The sequence below is a fragment of the Serinus canaria genome, chromosome 22, assembly GCF_022539315.1.
Source record: "Serinus canaria isolate serCan28SL12 chromosome 22, serCan2020, whole genome shotgun sequence".
Lineage (NCBI taxonomy): Eukaryota > Metazoa > Chordata > Aves > Passeriformes > Fringillidae > Serinus > Serinus canaria.
The window spans coordinates 4065302-4089190 of record NC_066335.1 but is presented as its reverse complement, the minus strand read 5'-3'; the positions used below and the strand labels follow the sequence as shown (position 1 = coordinate 4089190).

The window sequence follows — 23889 nt, the reverse complement described above, 5'->3', positions numbered from 1 at the left end:
GGCACTCGAAAACTTTTCTCCAGGAATTATGGCTGCAGTAGAACTTGGGAAGGGGAAAAAACTAAATCCAAAATTCACTGCACACATCAGGCTCTTGTCACACCAGGGACGTGGGCAGGAAGTCCTAAAGTTGGGAACTGCCAAGAGACCTTTTTTCAGTGGAGAGCACGTTGTGATGATGCATCTGGAACGGTACCTTGTTATTCAAGGCATCCAAACAGGAGGATTTTCCAGTCCAGAAGCCAGCTGTCAGCTGGCAATCTGTGCTCTCGTGGATGGGTGTGTGCCTGCACATAAAACATGCAGCACATGTGAAGAGAAGTTTGTAGGACATCTCCAAGAGATAAAGGAGGTTGGCTTTTCTCCCTGAGAAGCCTTTCAGGCTCAGTTAATGTGGGTTTGTGTCCAGCTTTGTCACTGCCAGACTCTTGACAGAGCCTCGTCTCTGACTTTTGAAACACCTCCTTCAGCACCAGCCTCAGTCCCGGGGATCTCCACAAACTGGGGAGAAATATCAGGGTTTGAAGTGAGTGAAGAATGTGTTTGGAAACATCTGGAGCCCTCACACGAGCTCATTAGTCTGCTCACAAAGCAGAGTCTTGCACAAGTCTTCCCTTAGTGGAATTATACCCAGCCCCAACCAGCCCCTGTGGGAATGACCCCTCTGGGTGACTTTGGGAGGCTCTTGGGGCCTTGGGGTCTCTGTCCATCACTGGATGGAGCTCTGTGATCAGAAACTGGGTGGGGGTAGGCAGCTTGATCACTGAGCTTGTCCCAAACTACCCACAGTGTTCAGCCTCCTGCAATTCCCCTCGAGGAGATGCAGAATCATGGAATATCCTGAGTGGAAGGGAACCACTGGGATCACTGATCCACCCCCAGGACCTGCACAGACACCCCAAAATCCCACCCTGGGCATCCCTGGCTGTCCAAACTCTCCTGGAGTTCTGGCAGCCTCGGGGCCGTGCCCATCCCCGGGGAGCCTGGGCAGTGCCAGCACCCTCTGGGGAAGAGCCTTTCCCAAAATCCAGCCTGTCCCTCCTGGCACAGCCCCAGCCATCCCTGGTCCTGTCCCTGTCACAGAGAACAGAAAGGGGCTGCAGACCCCGAGGAGTCTCCCCTCAGCCTCCTCTTCTCCAGCTGAACAGCCCAGTGCTCTCAGCTGCTCCTCCTGTGGCCCCTCCAGACCCTTCCCCATCTTTGTAGCCCTCTCTGGATATTTTGAGTCCAAAGTCAGGTCTGTAACCATCATGGAAAAGGGGCCCAGTAATGAGATATTTTTTGCATTTGGAGCAAAAAAAGTGCATCTGCACTTTCAGTGGGTGGAAGGGCAGGAGCTGGAATGACCAAATGTTAACTTGGGGTCTCTCCCAGCAGCCCTGGGAGGGCTCTTGGCTCTGTAGGGAGAGGCTCTGTGGCTGAACCCAAAGACTGCACGAATGTACACACAGGCATGCTGGGCTGCTCCAGGGGGAAAGCAGAGCTGTGACCTCCCCACAAAGCCTGTGCTGGAGGAGCAGCTCCCCCAGCAGAGTTCCATGTCCTGGAGGAGCATTCCTGCTAAAGCCAGCTCTGAACACGGGGCTCAGGTGGGCAGCAGGTTCTGCACCGTCTGCAGCCATGGGGGAGTGAGTGCCACAGATCCTCCCCCAAGTGAGACAATCCCATGCTCCAGGGTGTCAGCTGATCCCTGGGAAGGTCAGGCAGCAATTTTTCTGTGCTGTTAACATCACTGCACAACGTGGGGTGGGTGTGGGTGTGTGTGCACGCCTGAGGGAGAGGGGAGGAAGGGAAACAATTTCTCCTCTAGCATAAAGTGTTGGCCAGAGGCAAAAGAACTTCCTGCAGCCGGGAGTTTCCAGCAAAGGAACTGCCCCAGGGCTTGGATTTACTGGGAGCTCTGGGCGCCCAATTTAAAGCACCTCTAAGGAGGGTGGTTTTGGTGATGGATTTCAGGAACACCTGGGCTCTTTTGGACCTGAGACTTGGCACTTGTATTTTCTCTTCTTGCATTCAACCTGTTCTTAGAGCTTGTCCTGGTCCTTCCCACAACCTCCTGCCCTTTCCTGCAACCTCATACTAAGATTCTGAAAAGATCTGAAAAGATGAAGATTCTTCACTGACACATCACCTGTTTGCCAGTTAACAGTTTGTACCCCGAATCCTGCTGCCTCTTGGTCTCTGTGTGTGCTACATCAAAGGGTACTGAAAAGGTTAATTCAATTTGGAAGCCAGTACACAGGGGTGAATGCAATGGTGGCAGTACAGGGTGGGATCACTTTAAATGTGCTCATTCTTTCACAGCATGTAAGGGATTTTCTTGCTCCCATCAACTCAAGATGGTGCATATATGTCTAAAATACAAAGGGTCTGGAAAACAAGTGCATTTCTGAGGATATATGTGAAAATATAGGAAAAGGTGGGGTTAGGAGTCCAGAATTTTTCTCTTTAAAGCTAAATTGCATCTCCATACACAGGCAGATGTGCACACACACAATCTTTATCAGGAGTTGGAACAAGAAAAAAGTGAAAAATCATTTCTGTTGTGGCAGATTCCGTGGCCAGAGAGATGGGAATTGGTGGGAAGCCCTGGACATCAGAAATCTGAAAGGTGTGGGTGTTGATATTTAGGGTTGGCCTCATGCTGCAAAATTCTCCTTTTTCTCTTCTTCTGACAAAACTGGAGCTTTAAAGAATGTCAGGGGCTTGCTCGTGCACCAGAACCATGGCTCTGGAGATATAGCTTCTATTTGTGCCTCAGCCATGGGACCTGTGCATCTTTGGGCCAGTTCATCCAGGGTTAAAAAAAACAATAAGTGCAGGCAGAAACGTGGAGGGAAAAAATACAGGCCTAGTCCTGATTTATTTATTTTTATTTTTGTAACTCATTACATCTTTTTTGTCTGCTGTGTTGGGATATTGGAAGATAAGAAATGGAGATGGATGAGGCAGAGAGATGTTTTCTTTGTTCCCCTTTAAGTTCTTTGTTATCTGCTGATGTGTCCAGTGGCTGTTAAGAAAACAAAACAAATCAGTTGGGGCTGTCTGTAAATTCCTAGCATTGATAGAGCTGTTCCTTGTTCAGTCTTCAGTCCCACAGTGATTTCGTGATACTGCTGTGCTCTGGGAGTGGAGAGGATTCCAAGAGTGCAAATTTTCTGTATTTTTAATTTCGAGATGATATTTCCTCCCCCAAAGAGAGACCTTTGTTCAACACGTGCCATTCAAAGCACCTCTCTGCTCTGAGGAGGTTCTGATGAGTTCAAGCACAGCAGAATAATTTCCTGTCTTCCTTGGGCCAAAAAGTTGTTTGGTTTGATTTTTATTTTTAAAAAAGAGCGATTTCCTATGGACTGTCCAGGAGGAAATATTAGAAAGAGGCTTGGTTGGCACACAGTGCCAAGAACTTGTCCTGTTTAAGCTTTTATGTTTTCTGTCCATGCAGAACCCAGGTCAAATTAAATGATATATTTATGTGAAGAAGGGCACTTGTCCAAGTTAATAAAAAATAGCAGAAACTTCAGGCAGAAGTGCCTGATGAGGATGTTACATGCATTGTTTGGAGCAGACAAGCCACACTCAAAGACTTGAAGTGGTTCAGCAATTTCCTCAGATAAGAATTAATTTTTTTCTTGCTTCCTTTGTTGGGGATCAGGAGGTCTTGTCACAGATTTTGCTTACTCACAACTGAGGCAAACACAGGGTGATGTTGGTGGTGCTGAATTTGAGGAGGATTGAGGGGAAGAGAAAACAAGCAGCAGTCAAGCTGAAATACTACATGCCAAAGTAGGTAAATAAATACAGGGATGGGGCTCCAGACAGTGTTTGTAAATAAAAGACTCCTAATATTGTGGGCACCCTTGTTTGCACAGTGTTCTGTGTTGTTTTGGATCTCCCTCTCTCCCTGCATGATTATTTTAGGAGGATATATTTTAGATCTTAAGACTGGGCTGTTTTAGGCACAAGGATTCTTTGTGCATCAGTTTGTGGCCTCTAACCCAGCCCGTCCAAACCTGCTCTGGCACGTGCCCTTCTCTGCAGCCCAGCTCTCCAACACGAACACACAACCCTTCCTTTTAACCAGCAGAGAGTGAATCCAGTGCTAATAGCACTTAATTGTTTCTCTAAAATGCTCTCGGTTGGTTTTGGCAGCGGGGATGAAAACAATTCCAAATCCCATCAAAGGAGCTGATCCACACCCAGCGTGTCCAGGGTGAGGGGTTGAGAGCCAGCTGGGGGCGGCCTCAGATCCTGCACCAGGCTCTGTCATCCCGCCCTGCTCCCTCCGTGATCTTGGAAGGTCCGAGGGGTAAAAGGAAAAAAAAAAAAAAGGAATAAAACAGACACAGAAAATCTTGGTCCATGCCCCTGAAAATAATGTGCTGACGGTCTCTTCAAGCACACACCTCTATTAATCCTGACTCTCCTGAAGCCTGCCCGCTAGTTTGAATTTGTATGCGACATCAAACATACCTTTTCACATATGTTCTTTCCAGATTTTTTTTAACAGTTACTTAGCAGTTTATAGAAGGAAGTGAATGATCTCATCAAGCTGCTTAGAAATTAAAAAAAAATCTGTGCTTATTAATTATGCAGGATTAGTCTAATTATAATTCAGCAAATTAATTAGCGACAGAAGGTGTTCTGAAACATTGGAGTACATTTGCATGTTAAATGGAGAGGCTAGTCTGTAATATATGTAAATTTATGCATGGCTTCATAGTTTAATTTAAAAATTTGCAGCTGCATATGGTATGGGAGCAGGTGAAAAGTCAGTTTTAGTTTAATGATGCTAACAAACATTGGATGCTGTCCTGTCTTAGGGAAGGAATGCGCCGAATGCACCCCGCTCTGCCAATCCATAAATCTGTCATAGGAATATAATGGTACACCAGTGCTGGATTCAAGGTCATCTGTGCCTAGACCCAGAAGTACAATAGGTGCAAATCCACCCTCGGAATAGCCCTGGAGAAGGGAGGAGGCAGAATGTGCCTGGAACCTGAGCTGCTGGGATGGAAATCTGCCTCTTTAGCAGATGAATGCACGTTCACTCCACACAAGCCCATTCTGGGGACAGATCCCCTCAGAAATGAGTGAGAGCTCTGACCTGAGTGATATCCACTCTGGCAGGTGTAAAATGGGATCCCAGCCTTGGTTCCATCCCCATGTTCACATCAGTGCAGCTCTGTGATCTCCTGGAGGTGCTGGGAAGGTATTTCCAAGCTCTGCATGAGCTGCAGGGTCGGGAATGTTTGTGTGCCGGGCTCTGCCATCTGGCAGCAACAGTAAAAACCAGCAGAGCCAGCAGAGAGAGGCCACTGGTGTAATTGGTGCTCACTGCTCAGCCTAGCATGGCTCAGCAGACTCAGGTTTTGGAGAGAGATGGGCTGGGAGGATGGAAGAGTCACAAGAGAAAGGAACTGTAGGTTTCTCTCAGTATGGAATAAAAAAAGAGTGGGGATTGGGGTCTGTGCTCATTTAACACCTCTGTCAGCCTTTCGGGGATCTGCATGGTTTGCAAAGTGGATCTGGTGATAAATCTGCACCTGCGCAGAGCTCTGAGGTTGAAGTGATACCAAAAATGAGTGGATTCTAGCAGGACTGCAGTGTCCTAGGGCCTGTGTTGGGTGACACGGCCCAGCTCCAAATCTTGTGTGTGCTGCTGGTGCTGACAGGAGCGTAAAGAACAAGACTTTGGCCATGTTTTCCAAATCCTGCTGGGTGCTGTGTGTGGAGGCAATGAGCTCTATGAAATTTGTGCTACTATTAAAAAGAGCCAGTAAAATCCCAAGTGTGGACTTGCAGGAATGGGATGTGGCTGTTGCCTGGAAAAGCCCCTGGCCCTATGCAGTGGGGCAGGCGCTGAATTCCTCTGTGCCTCGCCTTCCCCATCCCTGAGATGCACAGAAGCATTTCCACCCTGCTACCCTTTGTGCCTCCCCTCCTCAATAACAATTTCACAGCGTGGCTGGGCCATGCCCAGCACAGTGTGAGCCCACAGACCCTGTGATAAACCAGGGAGTGTTCTCTGAAGGTCCCTTGCAGCCCAATCCTCTCCTCTATTACCTCCCTGCCTATTGGCTTTTGATTATGCTCTGGCATTTGGGCCCATGCCAAATGGCATGAATAAAATGGGTCTTACAGGATAAATGAGCTTTTACCCATTGTCTTGGAAGTTACTGGAAAGTTTTGGTGTGGGAGGAAAGGGGAAAGCCCAAAGGATCAAGGGGAAACTGCTCAAATTGCAAAGAGTCCTCCAAAGACTTTTTGGAGAACAATTGCAATTACAAACACGCTGTTAGTGTTGTGTTTCATTTTCAATTCGAGCCCATAGAGTTCAATTATTATTTTCATTAATGGTGTCAGGTTTTCATCAGAGTGCACAAACAAGGAGGTTTTCCTTGGAGATTTTGGTTTTTTTCCCCCTAGCAAATGTGGCCATGGGAAGGAAGTACATTGAGCAGCGAGGAATGACTGCCTGGGTACCTGGCAGGGCACTCTCCCCCAGCCCTTGTTTCTTGAAAATGGGATCATTTTGCAACAGAAGCAGCATTTATTTACCCCAAAGAGTGTGAATTGCAGTTGTGGGGGTGTGTCTCTGCTCTGGACACAATCTGCTTCAGATATGAAAATTGCAAAACCTATAGAAAATCCACAGGAAAAAAAATCAAGTTTTCTGACACGTTTGGAGGTTGGGTGACACATTGCAGGTTTACATTCAGTTATTATTGGTTTGAAACTAAGCTTTAAAAAAAAAAAAAACAAACCCACAAGATAAAGGGTGGAGAGAAATATGTTGTTCCAGGCTGCAGAGAGAGGGGATGTTTGAGGAGGAATAATTTTGCGGCTAAGAAAAAGGACTGGACATGGATCCATTGCTGTGGACTTGTGTGCAATTTTCTCTCTTGATCCATCTGAAATACAGGATATTTTCACCCCATGTCTTCTTTAATCTATTGCAGAGAGTGATACCCACCCAAGTGTGAGCAGGACATCTTCACATAGCAAAATAATTATAATTAGAGGCAGTTTGAAGATGGATTCTGCCATGCTGCAGCTTTAAGGTTGTTTTTAAAGTTGGTCAGATCTCTTGGACTCTCTTAGCTGACTCCTGACCCTGTTTTTGTTCCTTTTTCACACCTGTCTCCAACATTGGCTTTTTTGAGCTCAGGGCAAGAGAAAATCAAACACTTCTGCCTTCCCCCAGGGGACATTTCAGGGATTAGGTCCCAGATAATGTTCCCAAATCAAAACTTAAACTTTAAACTCAAAAGCTAAATTGGAGTAAGTGACTGCAAGAGAAGTCACTTAGAAAAATGTCCAACCAGACTGAAGAAATCTTTGAATCAAGGCAAGAGGATGGAGAAGTGTTTCTGGTTTGTCCCATCAGGAAATGAGGTTTTTTTGTTGGCTGTAGGAATAACAGGCATAGTGTTAATCTGCCTTCTGCTTTGTTTGGTTGGTTTTTTTGGTTTGTTTTGTCTGGGGGTTTTGTGTGTGTGTTTTTGGTTGGGGTTGTTGGTTTTTTTTTGGTTGGTTGGTTTGTTGTTTATTTTGTGCAACTGGAGTCTTTCTATTAAAAAAACCCCAAGTGACAAATGAGCAGCCAACTCCTCTTCTCCTGGCCTAGGCCTGGGATCTCATCATCTGACTCCTGCTCCCTTCTCTCCCAGCAAAGCTCTGACAGACTCAGAGAAGTCTCCTGACCTACATATGTTGGTTTTCACGTTTGTTAAACTGAGTTCACACTTTATGCACAGGAGTTTTGTGAAGATTAATTAGCTGCTGTTTGTGGAGTATCATATAAATGCTCTGGCTCACTGCAATAACCCCGCTCATTTCTCACACAGTGGAAGGTGTACACTCATTTAAAGTGCCTTTGTGCACTGCCTGATCCCACACTGACTGTAACTCCTGCAAAAAAATGGGAAATTTTCTCATCAGCTCCCTAATAATACACCCTGACACAATAGATTGGAATTACTCCAGAGATAAATATTCAGATTACAAAGAAGTCTTCCACTGTGAGATTCATTAAAGTCAGGATGGTGATATCAAACAAATGCAATTAATTGATTTGAAAGAGCGACCTGCCAATCTGGCCCTTGAAAGGAAGGGGTTTGAAGTTGTGTGGGGCACTGGGCAGGGTTACCTGTCACACCTGTCTCAGAGGTTGCCATGCCAGGACACACACAGGTGACCCGAGGGGAAGATCCAGCCTGATCCAGAACTCCCTCCTCTGATGGGGCTGGAGTCAGGCCCTCACTGCAGTAATAACACTTTTGCAGTTCACAGTGCATTTTAATTTAATATTGGTACACTGATATTCGTAGTAACAACTTCTGGTTTTTCTTTGTTCCCTCTGGGACGTTTTGGAAGCTCTGAATGATTTAAGCAGAATTGCACCGTATCTTTATATTTTCATTAGGTTTTGGGGTCACAGGATTTGCTGGTAGGCATAATCAGAATTATCCTAGGTGGGAGGTGTGTTGTCATGCCAAAAAATGACTGAGGCCACAACTCCAAATTCCACAGCAGCCCCAAAAAGCCAAAAGTATTTGCTTTACAAGGGAGAATTTTTAGCTGTGTCCAGAATTTGAGGTGTATCCAGAGGCTGTTCCCAACGTACAGCCAATGCTGGACCTCTTGATTCTGTACCTCTATTTTAATGAAGCATAAAAGGTGGATGGGGGATAAAAATAAATCAATTTATTAATTGATTTATTTATTTATTTTTAATTACACCTTCTGCTGCATGGGGGACTGAGCTTTAGGGCTTCTGCCTAGTCCTGCTAAAGTCACCAGGAGGATTTTTCTGACTCCAGAAGGATTTGGTTCAGGTCAGTTTGATTCTTCTCACTCATCTGAGGTGGATAAACACCCTCACAGGTGTGGAACACAGGTTCCAGTCCTAGCCAGGTACAGAACCTGATCATTTGGGCATAGGCAGGATGGGACTGTGGGTTAAAGCCTGCTTTGGACACGTTTAACGGATGCGAGACCTGGCTTGACTTGCCCTCACCCTTCCTCCATGTCCACGCAGCCCTCAGCTGCCTTGGGAGCTCTCCTGGTGCTTCCCCACCCAGGAGTGCTCAGGGTACTGAGATAGCAGAGCTGGCTTTGTCCTGAAGTGGGAAAGGGGCACTCAAACCATTCCTCAGCTGAACTCCTGGGCTTGGTGGGAGCTCCCAGCAGGAGGAGCAGTAACTTTTAAAATAGCTCTGAAAAGAGGGAGGCAGAGCTAAGGTGGCGTTTTGGAGACCTCTCAAGTGCCTCAATCTGTCACCAGTGAGGTCAACAATGACAGAGAGACAACAGGAACAGAAGTCTGCACTTATATCTTAATTAATTTTGTGTCTGTGCATTAAGTCAGTCAGCTTTTCTAAAGCAATGCCAGAGTTTTCAGGGGTAGTTATTGAAGTGTGTTTAGATTTTCCCCCACCACCCTGAAAGAGTGAGAGGATGGGCCAAGGTCCCTTTGCTTGGCTGGAGCCAGAGTCACATGCCAAACTCCCACCTTATTCTGTCCTTAGCAAGGCTAAAGATTGGCCAGAAACACAAATCAGCTAATTTTTTATAATTCTGTTTTCAGAAAAATCTATTATTTTTAATGTATACATAGGTTAAGGCCAAAAACTGGCTAAAGTGTCTCATTTAAAGAAATTAATAAAATCTTTCTGCAATTCTCCTGTTACCCCTAAATCAGCTTCATTTAGTGCTAAACCTTCCCTCCTCTTTGCTGCCCCCCAAGTCATTTTTATTCTAATGCTGCAATAAATATTAATGCCTTTCCCAGATGCAACATCTTAAAAACAACCCCCCACATTTATACATGCACATACAGACATATATATTTATATGGATATATATGTATATATGTATATACAACCTTCCAAATACTTCATACAGATGTCCCCTTGCAGCTCCAAATTGACTGGAGGAACTCTGGAAAAGAGAAAAAGAAAGGTGTGGTTCAACTGGGGAAAAAAAATTACAAAAGATAAAAATCCTTGTGTGGGCAGCTAAATGAAATTAAATCTAAATTTTGGGGTGATAGGAGGGGAATTGTCATAGTGCAGCATATCCAGTGATCTCCAACAAACATCTGAGCAAAATAAATACAAATTCTGGCACGATGTTCAGGTACTAAAAGAAAACCCAGCCCTGTCTGAATTTTGTGATGTCTTAAAGCAGCAAAAATGTCAGCATTTGGAGCTGTTCATCAATTCCAGAAGGCCGAGGCACCTCCAGGACCCCTCAGGGGGATCCCCAGGGTTCCATGGCCAGGCTGAGCCTGCCGGGCTCCGTGGCTGGGGAGGGTTGGAGCCTCAGGCTCTGGGCAAGTTTTGTGTTCTGGGATTTTTAGTGGCCATTGCCCCCTCGGCACGAATCAGCCCAGACTGAACTGGAGTCCAGCTTTGTTGTCCAGCTTTTGTGCTGTTGGTCTGTGTTTGCTGGGGGTCTGAGCCCTGGCTTTCTGCAGGCATTGAGCAGAAAAAGGGGATTTTTGTTCCTGGCCACGCCGTGCTGCAGAGTTTGCTCGGGGATGCTGTTAGATGCACATTTGGAATTTTCACCTCTCTGTATCTGCCTTTTAGGGCTTGTGTCACTCACAGTCCCCCAGGATCTGTCCTCTTCCCAAAATCAGCCCAGCTGACACAGCAAGTTCTCTCTCAAACACTTTTCCCTGCTCATTTTCTTTATTCTTTGGTTCATGTTGATCATTTTTCTCATCTTTATCAAAAGGGATACAAGCATTCAAAAAATTGAAAAAGAAGCTGGCCATTTTCCTGCTTAATTTAGTTTATATTTCCTTAGAAGTAACAACTTGTGAATTTTCTTTTGTCATTTTCCTGCAGAATGATCAGCCAGCAGCTCACTGATTTTCATATAAAAGTTCCTTGTCTTGGTTCATTTTATAGTTTGGTTTCATTCTGGAGTTTTCCTTTGCACAGACACATCTCCTATAAGCTCTTTATATATTTGCAAGTATTCTTTTTATATCTCTAAGAAGAGGGAAGGAGAAAAAGGAGTGTTTGTGGGTGCCATTTGTGCCTTACATTATCCTGTGAGTCTCTGAGAGTGCCAGTGGGCAGGGGATTTTTCCTTCTGAAAACGTTTTTATGGATAAAATCTCACCAAATCTTTCCTGTAAAAGAGGTCTCAGGTTTTAGCATGGACTTGACAGGACTTTTTAAATAAAATATATTCAGTGCTGCTCCCAAGGCATGAAATTCTGCAGGATTTTCAGTTTGGAAGCCACGGAGGTGCCCAGGGCTCTGTTGGCAGAAGTTGCCCTCTGAGAGCTGAGCACGGACACCTCTGTCCTGCTGAGCCTCAATGTCCTGCTGAAGGGAGAAATGAGAAGGAAATGTGGAGAAAATAACAGGCTCACCTTGAGAAAATTAACATTTCAAAAATATCTAATATATTTGGGAGATATTTAAGGAAATAATAGTTAAACAGAGGACATTTTAATTGGAAAGGGTCCCTGGCCAGGGTGGCTTTTGGGCAGTGGTTTTACAAATCTGTGGCTTTTTTGTGGGTGAGGTTTTCAGAGGGGTTTGGTTTGTTCGAGCAATGCACAAATGGATCCAGCCCGGGGCTTTTTCTTTGTATTTTGGGCAGATGGAGGAGAAATCTTGTGGTGGGAGTAGTGCAGAGCAAGTGGCACTAACGAGGGGGAGCAGATTTCTGTGTTATTGTCTTGTGCTGGGGCTGGTTTGGAGGGTGTTGTTGGTAAACCCAGGAAATATCCATCTTTCTCCTTTAAAGTTCTAATTCAAGGCATGAATGTGTGAGTTCTGAAGGGACTTAGGGACTGCGGTAAAAAATCGTTGTCATAGTAACAGAAAGGGAAATAGGCCTGGCTCACCTGGGACTTTAACTTACTGCAAAAGCAGATTTATTTTTTTTTAAAGGCAAGCACTCAGCAAGGGAAATAAATAAATAACTTGTTCTTTGTATTCAAAATCAATTCTTCAACTATTTATTTTTTCTTTTATATGATTCTTTTTCCTTCTAAAGCTATCTCAAAGTCTTTGATTTATTTTTTTAATTATAATTGTTGCGGTTAAACCCATCTTGTCTGACAAACAGAAACGGAAAGAATCACAGAGAATATTTTCACTTGCAACAGAGGATGCCAAAATATTTCTTGCTTATGCCTAAATTTTGAAGACTTGTTTTGTTTTTAATCCAACAACTCTGGCTTTTCACACAATTTCTTTACCTCTGAAATGTCCAGGTTCAATCAGAAAACAAAGGGGTGAATCCTTTCCTCCGCGAATGAGACAAAATTTGTGGAATAGCTTAGGGGAAAATTCCTGCTTGATATTTCTAAACTCTAAAATCTCCATGCAGTGTTGGGTGAGTCAACAAAGAGGCTGGAGATTCAACCTGGGTACACGACAAGCTGAACTCTACAGAATAATAAACCATATGAAGATGGGTGTATGTGACAGAGCAAAAATAATTGGCAGGAGAACTTTGTGGGATATTAATGGGTTTATCTGCTCGGACAGCGTGAGCTGTCATGTTTCACTCGAGCTCCTGTTTTCCTTATCCTCCCTCCAAATCTAGGTAGGAACAATCTGGGCTTTTGGCAGTTCTGTTCCTCTGCTTTTCTGACAGGAATCTTCATCAGAAAAAAAACATCATCGGGCTGAAACTTCATCAGATTCTTCTCTGAGCTGTGTTTGCTGCTGGGTTTTTCATACATTCCAAGGCTTATCTGCCTCGGAGTTGCCCTGTTGGCTTTGTGGTCTCCACAATACCATCATCCTTCTCTATTGTTTCATGGGAAGTCCCTCCAGACAGCCAAAGAAGGACTTGAATGTGAGGGAGAGATAAGGAAAAGACTGAAATGGTGTGGCCAAGCCTGCGGGGCGGGAGTGGGTGTCGATCAGAGGAATGATGTTCCCTTACACCAGGGGGGATTTCAGTCACACTGGTTATACTTTACCTGCTGTTTTTTATAAATTCCATTTATTAGAGTTTGGTTTGTTTGTGTTTTGATAAATTCTTGTAGTCCTGTAAGATTCACTCTCATGCAAATCACTTCACGTACATTTTCAACCAGAATATAGCAACACCTTTTATAGCTGTGGTCAATAGAAGTGATGTGGTTCTTTCTCTTTCCAGATTCTTCCTAAAATTTTTTCTCAAGTGCAATCAGAATTGCTTGAAAACAGCAGGAAACCCAAGAGATATGAGACGGTTCCAGGTAAGTCCTCCAAGGCTCAGCATTAACCTGCCTGCCCCTGCTCTTTTCCTTTCCCATCTCCTCTCTCCTCCCCTGCTCCTCACAAACACGAGGACAATCTATGAAAAGCCAGATCAGACAGCACTCAAGTTTTTCTCCATTTGTTGTGTTTAAACCTTTTTTTCCCTTTTTCTTTTTTTCCCTTCCCTCTTTCTCCACCCTGAATCCCCAGGGGGAAGTGCTGTGCTGTACCAACCAGCAGTGGATATTTGATTTGACACCCTCGGGCAAAGCACTCGCACATCCAGCTGCCCACAGCAGGGATCGTGCCTGTGATATTCAGATGCCTCGCAATTGTTAAAGTAGCTCTGTGCGTGCTACACGAGCAACCTCCTCATTCCCTGCCTCTTTCCTTTCTTATTTTTGCTTTCTAACACTCTCACGTCCTCCCCTCAGCTTCTTTAAAAAACAACAACAAACCAAGAACCAAAATAGCGATGGGAGAGGAGAGGAGAGGAGAGGAGAGGAGAGGAGAGGAGAGGAGAGGAGAGGAGAGGAGAGGAGAGGACTGAGGAGAGGAGAGGAGAGGACGAGGAGAGGAGAGGAGAGGAGAGGAGAGGAGAGGAGAGGACGAGGAGAGGAGAGGAGAGGAGAGGGAGGAGAGGAGAGGAGAGGAGAGGATGAGGAGAGGATGAGGAGAGGAGAGGAGAGGAGAGGAGAGGAGAGGAGAGGAGAGGAGGAGGAGAGGAGAGGAGAGGAGAGGAGAGGAGAGGAGAGGAGAGGAGAGGAGAGGGAGAGAGAGGAGAGGAGAGGAGAGGAGAGGAGAGGAGAGGAGAGGAGAGGAGAGGAGAGGAGAGGAGAGGAGAGGAGAGGAGAGGAGAGGAGAGGAGAGGAGAGGAGAGGAGAGTGGGGCTGGAGCTGACTCTGAGGCAAGGCTGAGGCACAGCCATGGAACCAGGAGGTTGGGCTGCACCCCAGCTTTTCTGGGGGACCTTTGATGAGCCATTTCCCCTCTCTTTTCATCTCTGTTTCAAATGGGGTTGCTTACATGAGCTTCCTCATTTATAAATGGAGCTAAAACTCCACAGGAGTTTACAGAATTACTTCAGACTTTCCAATAAAACGTGTTCTCATAGAAAAAGTGATTTTTATTTTTCTTGCTCTTCTGCTAGCAATGAAAAATTTAATAATTTTTAAAAAAGTTTCAACTTTTATGAAAAATCCTGCAAAACAAAATCTTCTGAAAGCTCAGAAAAATTAAAGAAATGCAGAAAAAAAATATTAGCTTTTTGTTTGGAGCATGAGGAAATTTAAAGAAAAATTCCTGACCAACCTAATTTTTTTCACCAGTAGTTTAAAGAGACTGCAGTGACTTCTTCACTCTGTGTTTTTTAGAGTTGATAAGACATGAGAAAAAAGGAGGTGCTCATTGTTAGGGAATTCATACTGAGGTTTTTTTTCAAGTGGCAATTTCCATAAAGAAAAGAACCAGCAATTAGTTATCATCTGCCAAGAACACTAAAAATTCTGGAAAGCAAAAGAAAACCTCTTTTACAGCATGTAAACACATCTTGTTGGCTTTTGGAGCCAGCAAGAAGAACTGATTGTGGGATGTCAGGAACCATAAATAATCTCCTTTTTTGGGGGTTTTGTTCTGAGTTTGTAAAAAAATCGTGCCCAGGGCTCTCCTGATTAACACCTGGGGACCTGAGGCACTGCCATAATACACAGAATATTGGCTGTGACTGCCGGAAGAGAAATTCTGGACCCAACCACAACAGAATATTGGAGAAATTCAGCTCTGATTTCAAACTCTTGCTGGCCACTCCCAAAAAATCCTCAGATCCCTGATTTCCATCAGATGTTGAGCTGAAGGAGGAGTTTGGATCTAACTTCTTGGGGGGGGGGGGGGGGGCAGAAATCTCTCTGTGGTCTCAGCATTATTCTTGGTATCACCTCACCTGAATGGGGATGTGGCAGCCCAAGAAGTCCAGGGAAACCTTGAACAGGGAACCAGAACCAAATCCTGCAGGGTGCCAAGGATGGGGAGGGAACTCCTGCATTCCTCAGCCCATCCACCTGGCAGCTCTCTGCACGGAGACAGCCTGGCCTTGCTTCTGATCTCTGCACCAAAAGCAGCACCTTATTGAGGAGAATGAGCTGGGATGGACTCCTCAGCTGGGCTTTCTGCCTCCAAACACGCCAGGCTGGGCAAACAGAGCCAAGGGCTCTGCTTCTCTGGGACAACTTCAACTCAGAATCACAGAATTTCTGTGTTGGAAGGGACCTTTAAGATCATCGAGTCCAACCCATGTTCTAACAGCTCAACTAGGTCATGGCACTAAGTGCCACATCCAGTCTTTTTTTGAACACATCCAGGGATGGTTGATGTACGTTCAGTCCATGGGAGTTCCTCAGCGTGAGAGCTCAGTTCAGGCCCCCAAACTAAGCAAGATCAGCCTTTCAAACCATTAAGTTCAGTTGACTTTTTATCAACCCCCCAAAAATGTCAACCTGTTCTCAGAGTTACAGAATGAAAACCTTTGAGACAAATGGCAGAATTCTTGAGGTTTTGAGTGAGAGCAGGATCTTCATTCAGGCTGTTTCAAAGCTGAGCTTTGTTCTGGGCTGCAGAGGTCAGTGGGGACAAAAAAAGATACCAAAAGTGGCTCAAATTGCTAAAATTTGACACCTTGGGAATAGCAAAGCTCCGTGTTCCAAAGCAAATTAGCTGTGATGAACAGTGAGGACAATGGGCACAGACAGCTTGTTTTCTGTCTGCCTCCTGGCTTCTAAGGACTTCATCATTACTTCCCTTAGCATAACCAAAGTTAGGAGTGTTCTTCAACACTCCAGCAGCCTCTGGACACTTCTTTTATTTTTGGTTGTTTTTTTTGTGTTTGTTGAGTTCTCTGTTTTAAACTTTTGATAAATTCTTTTTGCCTGCTGCTTGTTGGACACGGCCTGTCAGCAACCCTGAGAGTCAAAAGTGGGGGTAAAAAATTACTTTAAAATATTAGTGGTCTGTTTGCACACTTTGGACGTGTTAATTTTTATTTTAATTGTTAAGATATTCACCAGGCAAAGTAGTGAATGTGCAGAGTTGTCTGTTGGGTTTGAAGGGGCAGTTGTGCATTCTGCCAGTGCAGAAACCTGTGAGCAGAGTAAAAGCAGGCTCCAAACCCACAGTGCAGTGGAGTGGTTTATTCATTTCATTATTTAATTCAGCATGTTTCAGTCTTGGGCCATATCTAAGACTTCTGCTGGTTTTCCCCCAATAAATTATTTGCACAGCTGTTGTTGTTAAGTCCCTCCTTTTCCAGACACTTCCAAGCACTTGGCTTTCCTTATGCAAACAGAATTCTGCAGCAATGCTCACCTAAGTGTGCTTTAATTCCTATCTCTGCTCTTCTGCAGAACCAAATATTTTCATTTTCCATGGAGTAGTGCTTGTCAAACCTCCAGGAGACATCAGGATGCTCCTTTTCTTCTGTGGTTATCAAACAAAAGAGCAGAGGAGATCCCTCAATCAAAGTTCCCATTTCAATCACTACTGGATCCTGGGCTGACAGGGTCTTGTCCAACACTGGTTTTGCTCTTTAATGGAGCCTGGATGAAAGCCCAGAGCTGAGGCTTTGTTGATGAGACACAAGTACAACTAGGAGATGTGGAAATAGAGCCTTGCAATGCATCCTGTGAGTGTTGCAGCACAGAGCAATGGTTACTCATGACTGGAAAAGCATCAAGCCAATGCTTCTGATTAAAGATGGGTGTGAAGCTGCACAGTTTGGGCTGGGTTTGGCTCATCCCCAAAGCTCCGAGGCACTGGGATCCAGTGTCCAAGCCTGGCCCCAGCCTCACTTCCAGAGCCATTACAAGATTTAGATATTTCATACTATACTAGCAATATGTTCAGATAAATTAAATGTTAGGTTTCATGTGTATCATTAAAAAAAGGGGGGGGGTGGGGAGGAAAGGTTATATTAACATTGTGCTGTAAATTAATGCAGCTCCAGATGCCTGAAGAGTTGTGGCTTTTTTTACCATAATTTAGTTTGGAAAGCAGTACCAGCTGCTTTGTGATCCTCTTACCTTCCTTTTTTAACCAAATGCAATGATTTTGTGCTGTTGAAAACTATGTTTTACATCAGAAATTAAGGAATGTGTGGTCATTATTTTAGTGAGGGTTTTTTTCTCCCTGTAGTAACATGATTTTATTGTGAATCACTGCTTCAACGTCTGTCAGTGGCTAAAGCAGGGAAAGAGACTCTTTCTAGAACTAAAGGAAAGGGAATATTTCTAGAACTAAGGGGTACTTTCATAGTTCCTTGATGGCTGCCCAAAACCCACAGAGATGGAGCAGGATGTCCTTGTGATTTTACCTGAAACCAATAGCGGTTATTTATAAATTAAAATATTTCCAAATAAAGCTGGTGGGTGGAAAACTGAGGCAAAAATCAAACACAGGGTTTGAGTTCAGCTCCTCTGCAGATTGAGTTTCCATAAGTGTTGTGAGTCAGGGCTGTGTTCTCAGCTAGGGATTCTCCCAGGAATGGAACTTCAGATAAAAATTAAACCCCCAAAAACAATGCCCTCCATTTAATGAGGAATTCTCCTGCAGAACTTGACTGAAGCCCAGTGATACTTTAATGGTAATGAGTGGTGTGTAAAGGGGAGCAATGATTCTGTAGAACTGATATGAGGCTCTTCAGCTGAGCTCTGGTGCTCCCACATTAGGCTCCTGTTGATTGGGAATTCTGTTTCCTCCAGGAGCACAGTGATTAAACAGGTCCTGCAGTGCCAGGGAGGGGTAGGAGGCAGCAGGCATTGGTTCTAACAGTGGTCAGCTTTGAACCAATGTCCTTTTTTAGGAGCAAAATGAGAAAGGTCAGTAATTGCCCTCTGTTTTCAGCAGAAAACATGACATGGAATGTTTCCTGGCAGGTACCCCCCCTCCTCTAGATGCTCTAGGGAGAAAGAGAAAGGAAAAATAACAAGGTGCACCCCTGGGGAGGTTTCCTTTCTGACCTCGGAGTGGTTGGATCAGTTCATCATCAGGCACGTGGGCAGAGCTGGCTGGGGCTGGGATTTCACCCAGCTCGCTCTAATCCAGGGCTCTGAGGGCTCTGTGTCACTCAGGGAAATGGAAAATGATTTAGAGGGGTGGGATGATATTGGGAGTTAGGAATGTAGGCTGCAGGAAGCAAAAAGGATGGCAAGGATAAAACATAACTGCTCTAAAAGGGAATGCTGCTCAGGCTGATGGGGAAGGAATGTGCCTGAGACCCCCGTGGTCAGGCTGGGATATGGACAGGGATCATTGAACTGCTGGGAGAGGTGAATACTACATGGAGTAATCATGATGGGGAACCAATTTCCCAGGCAGAGATTGCAAAACAGATGCAGCTGGTGGCAGCAGAGCCTGGGCCTGCTCCTGGAGGGGGCAATTTCTTCATGGGGTACTGCCTGACCCAACAAAAGGTGATGTTCTTTTATATTCTGAGTGAGTAAGGGAAGGACTGACCCAATTGCAAGAGAAAAAGTACTCAAGGAGCTTAATGTGCTCAGATCTGAAGGCCAAACATGCATGGGGAAAGAGAGTTCCCAGAGTGATGTCTCATCCATTAAAAACAAACCACAGACGAGATCCACTCAGTCTCAGAGTGCCAGCAGAAAGGAGGCAGATTTGCTGTGTTGGGCCCTTCTGATTTCTTATTTGGGTGCAATACACTGGATTAACTGCAGCCAAAGGAGAGCAAAATGCCATTGGAACAGGTGCAGGAATGGGTCATGAAGGGGACTGGGGCTGGACCAGAGCTTGGCTCAAGCACTTGCACTGGGGAGGGTGGAACTGCTCTCTGAATTTACCCTCAGAAAGGTCAGGAAGGGAAATAATAATTTTAGAGCTAATGTTAAGTACAAACTGACTAGGAATAAATTTAGGCTGTAAGCCATAAATTCCCTCATCACCAGGCTTAAAACAAGATGAGTGTCAAAGGCAGAAGGTGGAAATGGCTGCAAATGATTTTAGGAAAGCAGCTCCAGTTTGTCTGTGGATAACAGCAGGAGACAAGGTGGGTCCCACCCTGTGTCCCCAGAACCTTCAGATTCCCTGGGGTGAAGGCAGGGTGCCCAGCCTGCAGGATCAGGGTCCTGGAGAGGATTTCCCAAAGAATTCCATGGAAGTTTGGAGCAGAGTGAGGCTGCTGGCATTTTCCACGTTGTTTATCTTACTCCTCATCCAACTCTGAGGCAAACCCATCATATCCAGGCTCTCCTCCTGTGTTACTCCCTCAACCAAAATTCCTGTTGACATCAATGGGAGCCCTGTCCAAGTCCAGGCTGCAGGATGAGGCCTGACATATTTCCTTCCACTTAGCTGGAAAATAATAATAATAATAATAATAATAATAATAATAATAATAATAATAATAATAATAATAATAATAATAATAATAATAATAATAATAATAATAATAATAATAATAGTTCCTCATAGCAGGGTTTTTTTTTGAAAAGTGAAAATAACATGGTGTTGTGACTAGAGAGTTACAAGGGAAAGTGCATCAGGAATGTAATATTGTTTCCAGATGTACAATGTCATAAAGAATTTTTTCCACACTTGGAATGGTAACAGGAATTTTTTGAGGGAGATCATTTACACAGTGATGAGATATGTTACATGTAAGTGAATGCCTGTATGCCTGGAATGTTTGTACCATATGTCTAAATAGGTGTGTGTGACTGATACGGATTTTATATCTGGGGATGGGAATGGATTTGCATATCTGTGATTTGAAGAGCAGCACCCTTTAGAATATAAAAATACTGATACAACATGGTTGGGGGAGGGAAATTTGTAGTACCCAGGTGAAGGTTTGTAAAGAAACACAACCCCTGAGCTGTGCAGGGAGGTGAAAGAGGGGCAGCAGAGCTCAGAGAAGCCGAGTTTAAAGTGCTAAAGACACTCTGGCTGGATGTCACGAGAGGTGAACCCTCCCTGTGGGTTCTGAGTGGGATTGCATTACAGAAATCCACCTGGGAAACAAAAACAATGTGGAGATACAGCTCCAGCATTTCCCCAGGACTGCTTTATGGCTGTGGCCTCTCAGCTGATAAGAAGACCTTTGCAGATTGGCAGGGAGAACTTCAAGGAATGTGAAAACAGCTTAGAATCCTGTAATTCCCCCAGTGTTCAGAGGGAGATGGGATCTGTGTTTGGAGGGATGAAGGAATAACACATCGCCCTCTCTACTTCTTTCTTGCTTTCTGTGCTCTGAAACCTCAGCAGAGGTGACAGCTTGGTCCAGCTTTTGGGTGGCACTAAATCTGAAGTTTATGCTGTCTGTGCCTAAAATTTGGCCCTCAGCCTCACCAGAATCCATGGCCTACCTGACCTACTTTGTTGTTCTCGGGTCATTCCCTTTAGATTAGATTTTGCATTAACAAATAGTGTTAGGTAAAAGATCATCCACTGAGAATAGGCAAAGAAGCCAAATTATCATACACAAGAAGTGGTGCCATCAGGGCAGGACAAGCAAAACTCACCAGAACCATTTGCCAGCGCTGTGGGCAAAAGTCAGATTTTAAATCCCCAGGGAAGTTTTCACATCACCTTCCATCAGCACTAAATACAGGGTTTTTGAAAAAGGGCTTGGACTATTTTACGATGTTGGGAGAACAAGTGTTGCTGATAAATACGTGTTCAGGAGGGTATTGGCAAAAGTGCATAGAAATGGTTAACAAGGTAATGGTAAGAAATGTTGACCTTGATTTGTTTAGCTAAGATGTAAAGATTTTTGAAGGTCAAAGGTGTTCTTGTGTAGTGTTTTGGAGTCTAACTGTGTCTGACCCTCTAACATTAAGCTGCTGTGGCCTGCAGTTTTGAAGAGTGAAGCAAACCAGGGGGAAAGAGGGAAGGGGGAGAGAACAGGAAATGGAGTGAGGTGTTTCAGGAAGTTGTCAGGAGTTGACTGATTGATTCCAGATGGAAAGGGTCACCCTTCATGACCCAGGAAATACTCACTGGGGGAAAGCAGTTGGCTTGTGAAAGGGAAGGGCCTGGGAGTTAGAGACCATGGTGGAATGCACATTCCTCCTCCTTTTATCCATAAAACATTGGCTTTTAATCTCCAGAATAAAACAATTGTATTGTGATCTCCATCTGGCAAGAGGGAACAGCTGGGGCAAAGTGAAGAAATTCAGTCATTTTGATGTCCATGTTCTCATGTGTCCTTTCTCCACACCATGGATGAGGAGTTGGGTGGTGGTGGTGTAGCAATGACAAAGGTCTCTGCTGAAATTCAGGTTACGGCAAAAAAGGTCCCAAACTTTGAGAAGGTTCTGCTCCAGATCTGAACTTTGCATCTCGTCCTGTCCATGAGAATGCTCTGTTTATTCACCCTGGGTCCCAGCCTGTGATGGGCCAAGTGGCTCTGGCCCTCCTGTCGTGGATGGAGAGGTGGATAAAAATGGAACCACACATGGAGAGAGGTCTAGAAGTGCATCTTCCATTCCTGCTGACTCAGGGAGCAGAGGATGCTCAGCACTTGTCTTCTGGACTGGTTCTTGCCATTACTCTGCCATTGCTGTGGGGTCTCTACATCTCCTGTCAAAATGTGGCTGTTGTGTTGTGCACAACCCAAATAGTGATTCCAACACTGACCCCTGCTCTGGGACAGGGACAGGACCAGGGATGGCTGGGGCTGTGCCAGGGAGGGTCAGGCTGGATTTTGGGAAAGGTTCTTTCCCAGAGGGTGCTGGCACTGCCCAGGCTCCCCAGGGAATGGGCACGGCCCCGAGGCTGCCAGAGCTCCAGGAGAGTTTGGACAGCCAGGGGTGCCCAGGGTGGGATTTTGGGGTGTCTGTGCTGGGCCAGGAGCTGGACTGGATGATCCCTGTGGGTCCCTTTTCCACTCAGGACATTCCATGATTCTATTCTATGTGTGAACACCTGAAGCTGCCTCTGTTCTCTCTTCCTGGGAGCAGGTGGGTGTGTATTTACCCCATTCCAGTGAGTGAGCTCAGAGATGTCTCTATTCCATACTGTAACTGTATATACAAGACACACTTTTTATTTACATTTGGTTGCAATTTAAACACTTGTCGTAAATATTTCAGACACTGGAATAATTCAGGCCTATTCCCCTTTGCCACAGTGTGTTCTGGGCTGGCCAGTGAGAGACTAAAATTTATTTCCATTGTTTAAGGGAAAATAATGAAGTGCATCTGAGTGGGCTCAGCTATGTCATGCGGGAAACGTTCCCTTTGGATGGAGTCACGCCCCACCCTAATGGGAATGAGGAAATCAGTTGGCACACAAAAGCAACACATTCTGTGACAGGAATGCTTGAGAAGTATAAGAGTACAGGATGACAAGAGCCTTTTGGAATGAATTAGAGTCGTCTTGAGAAAGAAAGCATTCTTTAAGCTCGCCTAAGCCTGGGGAGGGCAAGGTCTCTCCTGCTCGGTGCTGGATAGAGTTTTATCAACAATTAGAGCTTGACATTCTCTTACCTCAGCTGTGACATATGAGGCTGTGAAAATCCATGAGCACATCCAGGGTTTGACTCTCCATGGCTGTGCATTACTGTAGGTGTGGCAGTGGGATGGAATTAAGCTCATTTACACCAACTAATGGTCAAAACCACTCAGTCAGAGGGCATCTTCTTTCAGGAGTTAAAATGCTGTTTTTTCCCAAAAGTTTGTGGTTTGAAGTCGCACATCTTTATCTGGATTAATGGGATTTAGAACTTTGGATACTGTAAAAACTAAATTAATATATACAGTTATTTCCTCTAAGACTTCAGATTGGAGCCCAGTCATGGAGGTTGATGTTTAAAACCTGCTGCTTGGTTTGGGGTGCTCAGGCTCAGATGATTTTTCAGGAGGCACCATGCACTCACATATCAAACCCAGGCACAATATTAGGTCCTGTTTTCATGGAGTTTCCATCCTGCAGGAGCTGGGTCATTTTACAGTGAGCCTTCTATGGATGCTGTGTTAAATGCAATTAATGCACTGAGTGAAGGCTGAAAATATTTTCTCCCCTTCTTAAACTCCTGCAGGGTGTGCTGCCATTGTACAAAACAAGGGTGTAAAATTTAGCTGAACTGAATAATTAATCCTTAACAAGTTGAATTTCAAATAAATTGTTTACCTGGCTGTTTTTTCCTTCTCTTTCTAAATATGCAGGTGGTGCTATCGACAACGGTGAACGTGGATGGGCACGTGCTGGCAGTGTCTGACAACATGTTCGTGCACAACAACTCCAAGCACGGGCGGAGAGCAAGGAGACTCGACCCCTCGGAAGGTGGGAGCTTTGTCTGGAGAGCAGAGCAGAAATGACCCGTTCTTCCATTTCTGTTTGTTTTCAGGAGGGAAAGAGAGCTAAGGGGGAATTGCAGAGCCTCAGGGGGTTTGGGGAAGGCAGAGGCAGGAAAACAGTGTCTACTGCATGCAAAATATGATCCTCCTCACATCTAAGGGACTGACTCCCCATCCCCCTGCAATTTATTAATTAGTATGTACTGCAAAGATGAAAAACACAGAAACACCAAGTATTATCTAAATTTCAGCCCTCTCATTCAGCTGGGATAGATTTGATTTCAGGCAAATTAGGCAAGATGACATCTTAGTTAAACAGAGCCGCTCCAGCACAAGATGTGTATGAAAAAGTGTCACTG

The 23889-nt window shown here is 44.9% G+C and overlaps 1 protein-coding gene across 1 annotated transcript in view; it reads left to right on the top strand.

Moving 5' to 3' along the window:
- Positions 1–23889, top strand: part of EBF2 (EBF transcription factor 2) — a 126506-nt gene that overhangs the window by 79694 nt on the left and 22923 nt on the right. The window contains exons 7-8 of the mRNA XM_009097704.3: positions 13144–13225; positions 23399–23516. Coding sequence (XP_009095952.1) covers positions 13144–13225; positions 23399–23516 — 200 coding nt within the window. The remainder of the gene's footprint in view (positions 1–13143; positions 13226–23398; positions 23517–23889) is intronic.